The sequence below is a fragment of the Cervus canadensis genome, chromosome 14, assembly GCF_019320065.1.
Source record: "Cervus canadensis isolate Bull #8, Minnesota chromosome 14, ASM1932006v1, whole genome shotgun sequence".
Lineage (NCBI taxonomy): Eukaryota > Metazoa > Chordata > Mammalia > Artiodactyla > Cervidae > Cervus > Cervus canadensis.
This window is the reverse complement of record NC_057399.1, coordinates 731793-747649: the sequence shown is the minus strand read 5'-3', so window position 1 is coordinate 747649 and position 15857 is coordinate 731793. Positions and strand designations below refer to the sequence as shown.

General features: G+C 48.7%; 1 protein-coding gene across 1 annotated transcript in view; it reads left to right on the top strand.

Annotated features, from left to right (window-relative positions):
• Window positions 1-15857, top strand: part of SCARA5 (scavenger receptor class A member 5) — a 132327-nt gene that overhangs the window by 92085 nt on the left and 24385 nt on the right. The window contains exons 5-7 of the mRNA XM_043487027.1: window positions 221-301; window positions 3329-3427; window positions 5286-5342. Coding sequence (XP_043342962.1) covers window positions 221-301; window positions 3329-3427; window positions 5286-5342 — 237 coding nt within the window. The remainder of the gene's footprint in view (window positions 1-220; window positions 302-3328; window positions 3428-5285; window positions 5343-15857) is intronic.

The window sequence follows — 15857 nt, the reverse complement described above, 5'->3', positions numbered from 1 at the left end:
TGTGGGCTCAGTAGTTGTAGCCTGAGGGCTTAGCTGCTCTGCGTCATGTGGAAGATTAGTTCCCTGACCAGGAATCAAACCCATGTGGCTGCATTGCAAGACAGGTTCTTAACAGCTGACCCACCACAGAAGTCCTTCAGAGGGAGTTTTTGTTTCCTCTGCAGGCGACCTGCTCCAGAAAGCTGTCCTGTAACCTTAGTGCTGTTTGTCATCCTTTCAGGACCACCGGGCCCCAAAGGTGATCCAGGGGATGCAGGGAAAGAAGGCGAGCCTGGAATCCCTGGACTACCTGGACTTCGAGGTAATGGGGGCCCCAGGAGGGACCTGGACATAGCAGGAAGGGAAGGGGCTTCCCCATCCATCCCTGACTTTCTGTTTTATCGAGGGTGTTGGTGATAGGGCTCTCAGGACAGTCCCCAATCGACTCAGCTTCAGACACCCTATCCTGTTAAAAGCCTAAGAGGTTGTTGGTGTAACACTGTGTGTTTTAGTCTCTCAGTCATGTCCGACTCTTTGTGACCCTGTGGACGGTAGCTGTCAAGCTCCTCTGTCCATGGGATTTCCCAGGTAAGAATACTGAGGTGGGTTGCCATGCCCTCCCCCAGGAGCTCTTCCCCACCCAGGGATTGAACCCAGGTCTCCCACATTGCCAGCAAATTCTTTACCATCTGATCCACAAGGGAAGCCCTGTTGTTGATAAGTCAGTTAAAAAAAACTATATAAGCTCTTTCTGATTTGGAAAGCTTAAAACATTTTTTTAAAGTTGTGTAACACTAGGATGGAGCAAATCCTTTTCCATAGAAAGTACCAGAATCTGAAGGAAAAGAGTGCACAGGAGTCTTACAGCTCCCTGAAGCCACTCCCCACCCCAGGAGTCAGGGCCCCTGAGACCAGGATCATCAGAAGGAATCGAGGGTTTCCTCTGATCTAGAGCAACCCTTCAAGTATGCCGCACCCCCTCGGCATTTCCTGAGTCCCCAGCACTTGACTCCCTGCCCCCTGCAGAAACCACCCCAGTCAGTAGATACCTGTCCTCTCCTGCCCTTTGCTACATGCCCTAGTGACAGACTGGAAGGTCCAGTAGCTGACAGGGAGGGTACTTTGGGACCTTCCGGAAAGAGTGTGTTCTCCTTAGATGCCTTGTCTCAGGAGTTGCTGTTCCATTGCCTTATCAAGCTTTGCATCCCAACCTGTCAATGCTGTGAGCAGCATTTTTCTAGGAGAGTGTAGAGTCTTCTTGGGGCTTCCCAGGTGGCTCAGTGGGTAAAGAGTCTGCCTGGGATGCAGGAGACAAAGGAGACATAGGTTCGATTCGTGGATCGGGAACATTCCCTGGAGGAGGGCACAGCAACCCACTCCAGGATTCTTGCCTGGAGGATCCCATGGACAAGAGGAGCCTGGAAGGCTATAGTCCATAGGTCGAAAAGAGTCGCACGTAACTGAAATGACTGAGCATGCACGCACGTGTAGGATTCTAAGTCAGCAGCCTCCAACCTTCTCGGCATCAGAGACCAATTTCATGGAATTCAATTTTTCCAAGGACGGTGAGGTGGGGAGATAGTTTCGGGATGAGTCAAATGCTTTAAATTTACTCTGTACTTCATTTCTATTGTTATTACTTCAGCTCCACCTCAGATCATCAGGCATTAGATCCCAGAGGTTGGGGATCCCTGTTTTAAGTGATGTAAGAAAAGGGGAGGCTTATCAGGGGAAAGGTATCTGCTTATTTATGTCAGGAATTACACCTCCAAACCCTCTCCTTCCTAAATCTCTAAGGAGGCTGCAAACACAAGAGGAGGCAGAGGCTGGTGGAGGCGGAGCTCACAGCCTGGCCTTCACTCCTGGCCTCTGCCTCTCAGCGCAGCTCCCTAGACTCAGAAGTTAAGGATGCCCAAGGGCTTCCAGCAGAGAAGGCAATGGCATCCCACTCCAGTACTCTTGCCTGAAAAATCCCATGGACGGAGCAGCCTGATAGGCTGCAGTCCATGGGGTTGCGAAGAGTCGGACATGACCGAGCGACTTCACTTTCACTTTTCACTTTTATGCATCGGAGAAGGAAATGGCAGCCCACTCTGGTGTTCTTGCCTGGAGAATCCCAGGGATGGGGTCACATAGAGTTGGATACAACTGAAGTGACTTAGCAGTAGCAAGGGCTACCAGAGCAGTGGAACCTCTTTTTCCCCCTCAGTCAGTGATGGGATGGGGTAGCCCTGGGCATATCCTGCATGAGATTCAGAATTCCATGACATCAAGGCTGTTGGCCTGCAGGAATGTTATGTTAGGGAAGAAAAAAAAAAGGAATCAAGCCCTTTTCTGAGGTCCTTCCACCCTCTTGGGACCTTGGTCATTTGGTGTTTGCTGTAGAGGAATCATAAGTGAAAGACAGATTTCTTCATGTCTTGGAAAAAGGCCAAAGAAAACGAACTAACATTCAAAGCAGGAAAGAACAATTAATGTGTTAATCAGAGTGCCCTGCTTTGCAGAGATAACTCTGGGTTTAGGTCAGGCCTCCAGGGGCGGAGGCCTCACTGGGTGAAAGCAATTGTTGACTTCCGGTCGCCATGGTGACCTGCGGCTGGTGTCACGAGCCTTGTGGCCTGGAGCCCTGGGGCCTAACGGATCAGCAGCCTGTTTCACCCCAATTATTGAGCTTTCGGACTTCCTCCCTCCTTGTCAGCCTACCATCCCCTTCTGTACATTTCCCTGTGTTTGCTGCAGGGAAGGGACCTTTCTATTTTTTTTTTTCCATAGAATGAGAAGTGATTTCATCTTCTTCCTACCCTAAGTACCAATAAGCCCTTTTCATCCAGCATGAGGTGAAGCCAGCCCATCAGGGCTAAGATCCTGTCTCCAACAGTGTCTGCTGTGTGACCTTGGGCAGGTTGCCTCACCTCTCTAGGTCTCAGTTTTCTCATTGGTAATGCAGGTGGAATAACACCTCAGATTATGGGGAGGATTAAATAAGATACTTAATGAAAAGTATTCAGGACAGTGCCTGGCACATTCAAAAGACTCAAAATTTTTTTGCAAATCTAAATCTCCAGCATAGGTAGAGCTAAAGAGATCTCGCCCAAATGAGATTGGCACCTCTGACATTGCTCACAGTAGACTTGGACCTTTCTTGGGGAGGGGTCCAGACTCACTGGGTTAAAGGTGCTGACAGGGAGAGTTTGTGCTGGCCTTTTGGGCTCTGTTTTTACAGCATCTTTAACTGAAAAAAAATCAAGAAGCAGAGGCAATGGGAAGGTGGATGGTTGAGCCAGACAATGGTCACTGAGGGCCCTTCCAGTTCTGAGTCTGAGGCCCCACAACTTTCTTATCTCCGTAGGTCTGCCAGGGGAGAGAGGGACCCCAGGACTGCCTGGCCCCAAGGGCGACGAAGGGAAGCTGGGAGCCACTGGACCAATGGGCATGCGTGGCTTCAAAGGTAACAGTGCATCTCAGAGCATGCTTGCTCACCACCCGCCCCTGCACACCAACGTGGGCACTGTAATGTGGACCGGTCTCAAATTCTGGTTCTGCCACTGGCCTGCTGAGTGACCTTGAGCAAGTCACGGAATCTCCTTAAGCATCTGCTTCTTTATTTCCTTTTTGGCCATGCCACGTGACATGCGAGATCTTACTTCCTGGACAAGGGATCGAACCCATGCCCCCTGCAGTGGAAGCATGGAGTCCTAACCACCAAACCATCAGGGAATTCCCAATTAAGCATCAGTTTCTCCATCCCCAAACTAGAAATCCTCATGATTCCATATTTCACTGGGCTCTCATGAGGATTACATGGAATGTATATGAGTGAAAACACGGTAAACTCTACAGCACTATAGAAGTTCACGGAAGTGTTCCTTTGGTTGCAGTTCAGTGACGTAACCAGAGGAAACTGGGCCAGGAGAACAGACACTGCAAACCCAGGACAGCCCTTCCCCCCAGTACTGCCAGATTCCTTACAGTTTTGGATATGGGGGATCATATTCTTCTGATCCCCCAAATAGTTAAAACTTTAACCAGTCCTCAGATTTCCACTGTCAGTAGTGTTTCTTCTGACTTGTTTTCCTTCATGTTAATAGTCACCTTGTTCATTTTCAGGGGAGCCCACTTTATAGTCCTTCCCATCTTTTCATGTTCAAGTGTCCAGACCTCCTAGCGCCATTGCAGAAGAAGAAATCTGACACTCTTTCCCTGGCCTTTGCCTTCTCGCTTGTTCTCAGCCCACATCAAGGATGACCTGTTAATCTTGGATCACTGGGAATTTTTATTCTGCTTTCTGACTGGTGATTAAACAGACTGAGGTTTTCCTTCCTCTTATAATCCACATTTAAAAAAATTGATTTTAAAACACATTACAAAAGCAGCGCATGCTTACTAAAAACAATTTAACAATACAGAAATGTATAAAGTCTAAAGTAAACAGTGAGTGCCCTCCTTCATGGTCTCTTATGTGCTTACTCTTCAGAGTAACTACTGTAAACACTTTGGAGCACATCCTGCCAGACTTTTTTCCAAAAGCACATTCATATTTACATATATGGTTGCCTTTTTTTTTTTTTTTCCCCAAAACTTGGATCACTCAAGGCATCTTTCCCTGGAACTTGTTGGCTTCTTTTTTTTCGTGAGAGAATTTGCCATAAGCTTTTGATTTACAGTTGTCTTTCTGGAGGCACTTGGATGGAATCCCCTGGTCTTTTTAATGTCCTTTTGAGTGGTGTCAGGACCTTTCAACTTCTTTGTAGAGTGAGATGTTAACTGAGAAAAGAGCTCTGTTCTTTTAACCATATCCTGGGAAGGAAATGCCACAATTCCCTGGAAACTCTCCCTCGTGTTGTATAGCCTCGCCCACCAGAAAATCTGCCTGATGTAGAACCTATGTTTCTCCTTGTAACTGAAGACCCTCCCTGCTTCCTTTTCTCCCTGCATGCTTATTAGAGCAACCTTGGATTTGAGCTTCTAAAATTTTGGCTATTTAATAGGAATATCTTTTCTTTGTCTTCTCCCTGTGGGATACCATGCACTCCTTTAAGTCTGTGCTGCGATGCGCCTCTGTGTTTTAATTAAGAGGGAAGGAAACTTCTCGGCTTGGTGCCCACCCACCCTGCTTCCAAGGAGAACTGGACAGACAGCATAATTGACTCGAGCTCTTTCCCTTCCGGCCACACATGGCCTTCAGGTCTGCGGGCTCCTGCCTCAGCGTTTCTCTGGTTTGGGGTTAATGTCTCCTGCAGGTAAGACTTTGTTCACCATGCGGATTTATTTCCATTTCTAATGTGGGTTTTCCTCCTCTGTTCTAGGTGATCGAGGCCCAAAAGGGGAGAAGGGAGAGAAAGGAGACAGATCAGTGGATGCCAGTAAGGAAATTCTGTTGGAGTCACTGGATTCTGGGTTGGCATGGGTTTGGCTGTTGCCCCAAGCAGCCCCACAAGTTTTGGGGTCTGGAACATGGAGCCATTGGCCCCAACTCCAGTGTCAAAGAAGCTACCTACCTGCTCTAGGGCTCAGTTCGTCCAGCAAGAGAGAATTATACCCCAGGGGCACAGGCTATGTTTCCAGTGGTTGTGTGGAAGGATCTGGAGGCAGACTGCCCAGGCTTCTTTGTGGCTGCCTCACAATGTAATGTTGTGCCTCAGTTTTCTCATCTATAGAATGGGATTAAAAAGCGTTCTTACACCATAGAGTCATTTGTGAGAATTAAATGAGTCAATCCATGTAACTGGTGGTTAGGACACATGATTAGGACTCGGTATTAACTATTAGTGTCCTATGTAATACACCAATTCAGACAGACTTTCTCAAATCATCAGAGATGCTTGCTAAAATTCAGTTACTGACTACATTAAAGAGCTTGACCTACCTGGGTAGTTATATGGGAAAGGTGTTGAGGCTAAGCAGAAACCTGTTTGTTTTTTTCCTCTGCCACTAACTGAGCAGTGATGCTGGAGATCTCATTTGGCAGACCACTGAGTTCAGAAATGACCCTGAAATGACAACCAGGGTCCTTCCTACAGTGTTTACAAGGGAAGTCAGTTTATCTAGTTATAACACTCTTTGCCAGGGCTTATTTCCACTATGAAGGGCTCCATGTAGAACCTTGGAGAGATTGCCAGAGAACAGCGAGCCTCCAAGCCAAGTTTCAATGAATAGAGTTTTCTAGCCAAGTTAAAAAAATGGTATCAGTAGTACATAGTATTCTGGGGGTTCTGAAATATACCATCTGGGTAAAGGCTCAAGCTGTTTACCCTCTTCTAAGGCATATGGGCTTTCGTGTGGGCTCTCCAGGAATCCAGGGCCTGGGGAAATGGACAGACTCCACTGTAGGTGCACACTTTGGACCCAGCGTGAGGGTTTCCTGAAGGCTGATCCTTGGTTTCAGTGGGTCCTTAAAGTGACACTTCCATCCAAGCTATGCAGGGCCAAGAGACCTTGCTCTTGAATAGTGCCTTCTCCAAAGTCCCTGAATCTTTATCTTGCCTCCTACTTCCTCTGCCCTTTCCTTTCCTAGGACAGTGATTAAGGATCCAATAGGAGAAAGGTGCATGATAGCTTTTTGTCTCTCTAAAGCGATGGGTGTACCTGAGGACAGGTATGCCCATATCTACAGGGACTCCGTACACTCATCTTCCCATGCTGTGCCCTGCCAAGTTGCTTGAGTCGTGTCCAAATCTTTGCAACCCCATGGACCATAGCCCGGCGGGCTCCTCTGTCCATTGGATTCTCCAGGCAAGAATACTGGAGTGGGCTGCTGTGTCCTTCTCCACACCTTACCTTGGATGCTGTAATCCACAAGCAATCTATATGCTTTCTAGCATTATCTAGAGTCCCTTTCAAGGACAGCCAAGGGCTTGGCTGGGAATGTATCAGCTAGAAGAGATGTGTTGGACCACACTGCTGCTGCTGTTAAGTTGCTTCAGTCGTGTCCAACTCTGTGCGACCCCATAGACGGCAGCCCACCAGGCTCCCCCATCCCTGGGATTCTCCAGGCAAGAACACTGGAGTGGGTTGCCATTTCTCTAATGCATGAAAGTGAAAAGTGAAAGTGAAGTCTCTCAGTCGTGTCCGACTCTTAGCGACCCCATGGACTGCAGCCTACCAGGCTCCTCTGTCCATGGGATTTTCCAGGCAAGAGTATTGGAGTGGGGTGCCATTGCCTTCTCCAGTTGGACCATGCAGGAGCCAAAAAAAAAAAAAAATTGAAGGCAAAGGAAGGGAGTCTAGATCTGATCTAGGATGTCAGTGATATATCTGAGTCATGTTTCTTTGAGAGCTGGGCAAACTACTTTGTCTCTTGAACACTGCCTTCTGCAGCCCTTTGTTGACTGTTGACTTCCAGTAGAACAGTGCCAAGGCAGCTGAGAAGGACCCTGACATTTCCCTGTGAAAAAGAGAAGTCCTGATGGGGTGGTGGGAAAGGAAGGACGGTGGAAGGATGACCTCTGAGAGGGATAGCAGAGACACCGCCCACCCAGTGTGTACTCAGGGATGTTTGTCAGATTCTCTGGCAGCTTCTCCAGCTGACTCAAGAGCAGGGGGTGGGCTGCGCTGGGCAAGCCTGGAAGAGCTGTGGGCTCTCAGTCACCATGCAGCCCACGGGGATGTTTTCATCTCTGTTTACCTTGCCTCGGTGGGCCTGGCTGGGTGGGCTTTGCAGTGGGGTTGGGCCCTGAAGCTGGTGGCACAGTGCATGGGGGGATGGGTGTGGGAGAGAGCTGAGTCGCAGAGGTTGGGGGCTCCCCCAGGCTTGGGCAGGGAGCCTGGGGGAAGGGCATCGAATCCACGTGGCCCTGGAGCCTCTATTCTGCACTCAGAGGCTGGCCGGCCCCTTCTCAGGCACTGCTGGGCTTCTTTTTTGCCCTGAAGCCCAGAGCTCGGATAACTGCCCCCGACATTTGGGACAGAATGTCTCCATCGGTGATGGAGCAGGAAAGTGGGTGGCTTTGCAGGTTCAACCCCATCGACAGGGGACCGTATGCAGCATGCAAGGCATGAAAGACAGACATAAGCATTGCAGACCTACCAGGCTGAACGGCCTTGTCCATTTCCCGTTCTCAGAGGCCTGGAGTGGGAAGTAGAAACTCTCAGGGCAAGGAGCAGAGGCTGGACAGAACACCCAGGCATCGGCCTTCTCTGATTCTGGAATGAGAGGAAGGCCTCTGGTCTTTTTTTTTTTTTTTGGCTGTACTGGGTCTTCGTTGCTGCACATGGACTTTCTCTAGTTGCTGCAAGTGAGGGCTGCTCTCTAGTTGTGGTGCTCAGGCTTCTCGTTGTCTTGGCTTCTCTTGTTGCAGAGCACAGGCCCTCGGGTGCACGGGCTTCTGTCGTCGTGGCTCCCAGGCCGCAGAGCACAGGCGCAATAGTTGAGGTGCACAAGCTCGGTTGCTCCTTAGCACGTGGGATCTTCCTGGATCAGGCATGGAACCCGAATCTCCTGCATTGGCATGCAGATTCTTTACCACTGAGCCAGCAGGGAAGCGTCCCCGCCCCTGCACCTTTTTTTTGGTGCACCTCAAAGCTTGTGGGATCTTAGGTCCCTGACACAAGGATTGAACTCATGCCCTTGGCAGTGAAAGTGTGGAGCCCTAACCACTGGACCGCCAGGGAATTCCCAGGCCCCTGGTCTTGAAGAGGAGGAGTGGGCTCCTTAAACAACTTCGAGGAGCCCCCACCTGGAGATAGGGGTGACCGGGCCTGAGGCTGAAGGAGGGCAATTGAAGCTCTTCAGGGCTGAGACCTGGGCCTTCCCACGGCCTCCACCCACCAGCCTGCCTCTGCTCATGCCAAACCCACACTGTAGTCAGACTCCTGGTTATGTTTCCACGGACTGTGGTCCCAGAGGCATTCACTGGATCCCTGGGACTGAGGTTCTGAGGAGGGGCCAGGAGATCATTTTACAGAAAAGTGAAGAAATTCTGACCCACGCTGAGTGCCTACTTCTGCGGGGGTTCTTAGTCATTCCTCCAGCCCAGGGCAGCCCCGCCATGAGTTTGCAGGAGTGAAAGAAAAAGTTCTTAGTGCAGGGCTCCACCTTCCTTCAAAAAAGGATGTGGTAGAGGAGGAACCCTCCTCTAGGAACCCAGCTTGCCCCTGAGGCTTGGAACCTTTACCAAACACCTCCTACCCTGGTGGCCCAGCGAGAAGGAATCTGCCTGCAATGCAGGACCCCCAGGTTCAATCCGTGGGAAGGGAAGATCCCCTGGAGTAGGAAATGGCTCCAGTATTCTTGCCTGGGAAATCCCATGGACGAAGAAGCCTGGTGGGCCTCAGTCCATGGGGTCGCAAGAATCCAAGATGACTTAGCGACTAAACCTCCACCATCATCTCCCACCTTTAACAGCAAAAACCTAAAACTCCAGCAGGTGGGGGTGTTACTACGTTAAAAGGATTGACGAGAAAAAGCATAGACCCCTCCTCAGGTCAGAATCGGATATTGGAGGTTTTCCTTTGAAGAAGGTATTATAGCAAAGACTTCTCAGAACCCATGTTTTAAGTCAATGTTAAACTATTTTTCAGAACAAGATCTTGTAATTATTTATCCATGTTTTGGCCTGGAGTCATAGGGTTTTAGAGTCTTAGGATTTTAGAGTCATAGGGGTTGGATGGTATTTCAAACCATCTCCTCTTCCACTCCAGACAGCTGGACAGAATTCCCATAGTCTCCCAGCTAGGTCATGGCCAAAGTGAGGTTAGATAGAATACAGAGCTTCTGATTTCTGCTTGATGAGAGGTAAAGGTCTTTTATTGTTGTTTGTTTGTTTGAGGCAAGGCTGGTACCATGTTTGGCTTTTGAGAGTTTGGCCAGGAAAAAAAAGTTAGGTTTACACATCTCAAGACAGAAAGACATTTGTTTTACCCTCATCGATGGTCCATTTGCAAGAAAAATAAATAGTATTTTTGCAGCGAGGGAGTAAGTAAAGGATCTGTGTTGTTTAAGCCCCACAGCGTGAATTTCAAGCAGGATGTAAATTCAGATTGTTTAAAAATGTTTCCTCAATTAGGATTCACATGGGAAAGAGTATGCAGGAGGGGCTAAGGGTAAATTCCAAGCCAGAGCTTAGTGATAGCTATCAGTAGCATCTCAGAAAAATTGAAAAATGTTTAACACCTTGTGTGTGTTTTCAGTATGTAGGGAAGTAGGTTTCTGAGTGTTTGGCAGGGTGGGGAACCAGTGGACACCCTAGCATGCAGTATATAAGCTCAAAATAAATGATCAGGATTGTGGTTTCTAGACAGTTCTTTTCCATTGCTGCTGAGACATCTCTGTCTCTGCTTTAACAGATTCTCAATGTTTTGTTTTGTTTTGTTTTGTTTCCTGGCTATGCCTCATGGTATGTGGAATCTTAGTTCTCCAGCCAGGGTTTGAACCCATGCCTCCTGCCATGGAAACTCAGAGTCTTAACCACTGGACCGCCAGAGAATTCCTTCTATCTCTCTTTTAGAACGTGTGTGTGCGCGCACTCAGTCGCTTCAGTTGGATCTGACTCTTCAAGACACTATGGACTATAGCCCGCAAGGCTCCTCCATCCTTGGGATCCTCCAGGCAAGAATACTGGAGTGCGTTGCTATGTCTTCCTCCAGGGGATCTTTCTGACCCAGGTCTCTTATGTCTCCCGCCTTGCAGGTGGATTCTTTACCACTATCACCACCTGGAAAACCCCTCTTTCAGAATATAGGATGCAAAGACCATCCACTGGAGTCTATGAATTGCCTTCCATCCACCCCTGTCTCTGGACATGCCAGGGAATCTGTCTGGGATAGTGTAGCGCCAGAAGCTAGCATTCTTTCAGACGTGAGGGACAGAGCTCCCAGACTTTTTATGTACACTTGCATCTGTTAGTCCAACCGCGTGTACATCTTATTCCTGGCACAACTTGACTACCTCAGCAACAGCATGATTTGAAAGTAAACCACACTTCCAAGTTAAAGTGGGCACTCACTCAGGGCTGCTCACCAACTAGCACCTGGTACTCGGAGAATAACGTGTCTGTGCCCCACATTTCACTTAATTCTCCAGTCCTATCCAGGAGGCATAAATCATGTGCCTGTTAGAGAGATAAGAAGGCTGAGGAAGAGGATCAGGAGCCCACCCATACCCAGCGGCATTCGTCAGGCGCAGAGCCAAGACCCAAGATGGGTCTGGAGTCCACTAGCAGTCCTTGTGCTGCCATCTTGGATCCTCTCTTATTCTCTGATTCATTCTCTCTGGCCTTTGACATGGGGGTCAGCATGGGGGTCCTCGTGGGCCACTCTCCTTAGTGGGTTTAATATGAAATTGCTAATTTCTTCCTTAGCAATGCTCATTGTTTAAAATTTATTTTTATAATTGAAGTTTAGTTGATATAAAATGTCATATGTTGTAGATGTCCAATATAGTGATTCATAATGTTTAAACATTATACTCCATTTACAGTTATCACAAAATATTGGCTCTATTCCCAAGCTGTACAAAACATCCCTATGTTATACCTGATAGTCTGTACCTCTTTATCCCCTGCCCTTGTCTTGCCCCTCCCCTCCTCCCTCTCCCCGCTGGCCACCTCTTGTCTGTTCTCTATGATATTGAGACCGCTTCTCTTTTGTTATACTCACTAGTTGTATTTTTCACTTATTTTTTTAGTTTTTTAAAAAGTTCTTGAGGTGGATCATTTTTAAAGTCTTTACTGAATTTGTTACAATATTGCTTCTGTTTTATGTTTTAGTTTTTTGGCCCCAAGGCATGTGGGTCTTAGCTTCCAACCAGGGATCAAACCTGCACCCACTGCATTGGAAGGTGAAGACTTAACCACTGGACCGCCAGGGAAATCCCTAGTTGTATTTTTTTAGATTCTCAGTTACTTTTAAGAGACTTTTCCCCATCTCAGAGTTTGTTCTTTATTTCACCAAGCCTTGACTGTCTCACCTGCTTGGGGGCCTCTGGGATCAGCCAGACTAAAGTTTTCATGCCTGGGATGGGGGCTCTGCCTCTGACAGCAACACTTGCCCCCTCGCAGGCTTTTCCTGTTCTTCCTGACTGATTGTATTCAGTTTCTGCCTTTGTTCACCCCTTCTCTTTATCCTCAAATAGTGTCCCTGACAGATGCAAACACCACAGGATGGTGGAGATGGAAAAGTGTTTTTTAAATGTTTCTTCCCTTCCCTTTATTTTTGGTGACTGAAAATACATGTAGATACAAAACTCACTCAGAAAAATTGTCTTGCAGCAAAGCAATGTTTTTTCCAGTAGTCATGTTTGGATGTGAGAGTTGGATCATAAAGAAGGCTGACTGCCGAAGAACTGATGCTTTCAAACTGTGGTGCTGGAAAAGACTCTTGAACAGTCCCTTGAACAGCAAGTCTTGAGAGTCCCTTGAACAGCAAGGAGATCAAACCAGTCAATCCTAAAAGAAACCAACCCTGAATATTCATTGGAAGGACTGATGCTGAAGCTGAAGTTCCAATATTTTGGCCACCTGATGCAAAGAGCCGACTCACTGGAAAAGATCCTGATGCTGGGAAAGATTGAGGGTAGGAGGAGAAGGGGGAGACAGAGGATTAAATGGTTGGATAGCATCATCGAGTCAATGGACATGAGTTTGAGCAAATTCTGGGAGATGGTGAAGGACAGGGAAGAGTGGGGTCCTGCAGTCCATGGAATCACAAAGAGTTGGACACGACTGAGCACCTGAATAAAGAAATACTGCTTTAGGTGCTGGCTGGAGCAGAGTAGGAGACACTTGAGGGAGAAGTGAGCACAGGGACGTGGAAGATAAGGAGCCCTGGGAACCTGATAAGAACTGAGCAGGGACAGGCAAGGCCTGAAAGCTGCGGGTCAGTAACCCAGCCAGCACAGCACAGAGCCAGCTTGGAAGGGAGTCAAGAGGGTGAGGGGTTCGTCTCACTTCTGTCACAGGGAAAAGGTAGATGTGTGGAAGGAAAGAAACACTTAGGGAAGAGAATGTCGGTTATTCGCTTACTTAGTGAACATTCATTGGGCCTTTGCTGGAGACCAGGCCCTGGCTGAGAGCCCCACGAGGAAGGCCTGTCCTCACCTTGAGGAGCTCAGAGGCCGCCAGTTGAGAAGGATGTGCAACATTCCTCAGAGGGGCTGTAGGAGACGAATGTACAAAGGGGGTCACTGGATGACGTGTCTTTGATCCAAGTCTTTAAGACCAAGTTGGTGTCCATCTGGTGTCTGGAGAAGGTGAAGGAATTCCAGGTAGAGAACCTGACGTGAAACAGCAGAGCACTGTCTGATAAACCCAAAACGTTTGGTGCAGCAGCCAAGGTTTGGAAGCCGGAGTCAAAAACCGAGGCCAGGAAGGCATCTGGGGATCCGTGGACAGGAGGTCAGGCCTGGTCTCTGGGCAGCCAGGATGAGTGTAAGCAGCATGTGATGTGGCAGCAGTGGGAGGTGAACAGCCAGGTGGAGGCCCAGACTGGAGGCAGGACCCGGGCCAGGCCACTGGAGTCCCAGCCGTCCCCGGTGGCCCTCAGCACCTCAGCCGGAGCTGGCACCCGGCGGGCCGGCTCTGCCCCGACTGAAAGGTCCCCTTTGGGCCCAGGCTTCCCTGCTGCCTCCGCTCTGCTCTCGCTGAGCTACTTCCCTTCGAGAAAATCCTATTTTTCAGAATCCCCGATTTCCTGAGAAGGAGAGGGGACAGGCAGGCTGCAGAGCAGCAATCCTGAGATCCGAGTGCCCTTCTGACCCAGCCATGTGGCCTTGAGGTCACCCTCTGAACCTCTCCAACCGCAATTTCCTCTTTTCTCTACTGCTCTGCACACGATCTGGCCCTGTCGGCCTTCTGCTTTGCCAAGAGCCTGTATTAAGCTTTCCGAAAACAAATCCAGTGACTTTTCCTGAAAGCTTCCAGCGACCCCTTCCAGGAGAGCTTCAGATTGCTCAATGCAGAAAGCTGCTCAGTTCCGATGAATCCGAGCCGCCCTTAGTTTGATGGCTTTGAATAGATCCAAGAAGCCTAGGAAAAACACGAAGCTGGGCTCCTTTAAGAAGTCAGGGGGTGAAGTGGGGGAGTGTGGTGGGAATAGGGGGGCTGCCTGAGAGCCTCTAATGTTCCCAGCCGAGAAAACAGAGAGGGAAGAGCTGAAGCTTGGGCCCTGGGGCAACGCAGCCCCCTTGGAGAATCCGAGATCTCACAGAGAATCAGAGGATACTGGGAGGTCACTAACAGGCCCACTAGGATTTGTATTCTGGGGCTTTCCAGGTAGCGCAGTGGTAAAGAATCCATTTGCCAGTGGAGGAGTTGTAGGAGACATGGGTTTGATACCTGGGTCAGGAAGATCCCCTGGAGAAGGAAATGACAACTCCCTTCAGTGTTCTTGCCTGGAGAAACGCATGGACAGAGGAGCCTGTCAGCTACAGTCCGTGGGGTCGCACATCAGTTGGAGACAACATAGCCCCTGAGCACAAACCATTTCTGTCTCTTGCATGAACCATTTTCAGCTGACACCCCTCCTCCTAGGGGGCCTGGAGGACCACAGCATCCCCCTCTCCTTGACAAACAGCTGGTGGTTTCTGGGATCTGCCCCGAAGAAAACTTTTAGTAATACAAACCTCAGACTGAAGGTAAGCGAGGCATTTTCTACAAAAACAGTGCCTTAGAACCCCTGAAGAATTGAAGTTTTAGTCTTTGATGTGGGTTTTGTATGAAGAAAACTTTAAGTTCAGACATACATTAAAACCAGGAATGGTTAACATGTTTATTGAGAAAGCAACTCAACCAACTCAGGAATTGTTCGTAATCCCCGTGACCCTGTACTCAGTCATCTTAGGTTGGGTGGTAAAGATGCTGCAGGCACTAGCGTAAGCCAGGGAGGTCCCACCCCCATGTCTTTTTGATGTAACTGGATCAGAGTTAGCTGCCACTGCGTTCATTTCACGGCTGCACTTCCCCTCCTGTCCTTTGACCATGGAAAACTGCCTCAGGGATGTACTTGGAACCAATTGTTCAGATGGGCTTATTTCCCCTGGTGCTGAATTTCAGCCGCTCTTCCAAAGAGTGCTGTTGTGGAATTCTGAGGGAACAAAGAGGTAGGCAGAGCCTGTGGACACATCCCAGGAGGTCCTGTGGATACTGTGGTCAGGGCAGGATGGCTGGTTGATTCACTGACTTAGAGGCTGGGCGAGTGCCTTGCCCTGGTGCCTCTGTTCCCACCAGGATCCTGGGGGCTTATATGGAGCTTGGTACTATTTACTGAGAACTCATCATCACCACCACCTCCCACCCCAAGCTCCTCACATGTTAGAAGAACTCTTTAAGGTGTATGTCATGGTCCTATTTAACAGATAGGGAAACTGTTCTGAGAGGTTATATTACTTGCCCAAGGTAGAGCTAGTAAGTGGTGGACCCAGTGTGCAGGCAGGATTCAAGAATTTAGAGGGACTTCCCTGGCGGTCTCGTGGTTAAGACTCCATGCTCCCAATGCAGGGGGCATGAGTTTGCTCCCTGGTCAGAGAACTAAGATTCTACATGGTGCAGCAAAAAACAAAAAACAAAAAAAAAAGAAAGAAAGAAAGGAAAAAGAGAGTGAGAGAGAATGAAGATATTTTGGGACTTCCTAGGTGGCCTAGTGGTTAAGACCCTGTGCTTCCAATGCAGGGGGAACGTGGGTTTGATCCCTGATTGGGAAACTGAGATCCCACTTGCTGCACACCCCAAAATAAAACTAAAAACAAACAACAAGGATTTAGAATACACAGATGGGGAAGCATTCCAGCCAAGCGTCTCAGACCTTGAACTTGAAAGAGAGCAGAATGGAGAGAGGAAACAGGGAAGGGTGGGGACAGGATGAACGAAGCCAGAGGGTGTGAAAGAGCCTTTTTAGGAAAGGCCAACGGTCTTTTTTTCTTTTTCTTTTTTTTTAAATTAAACTAT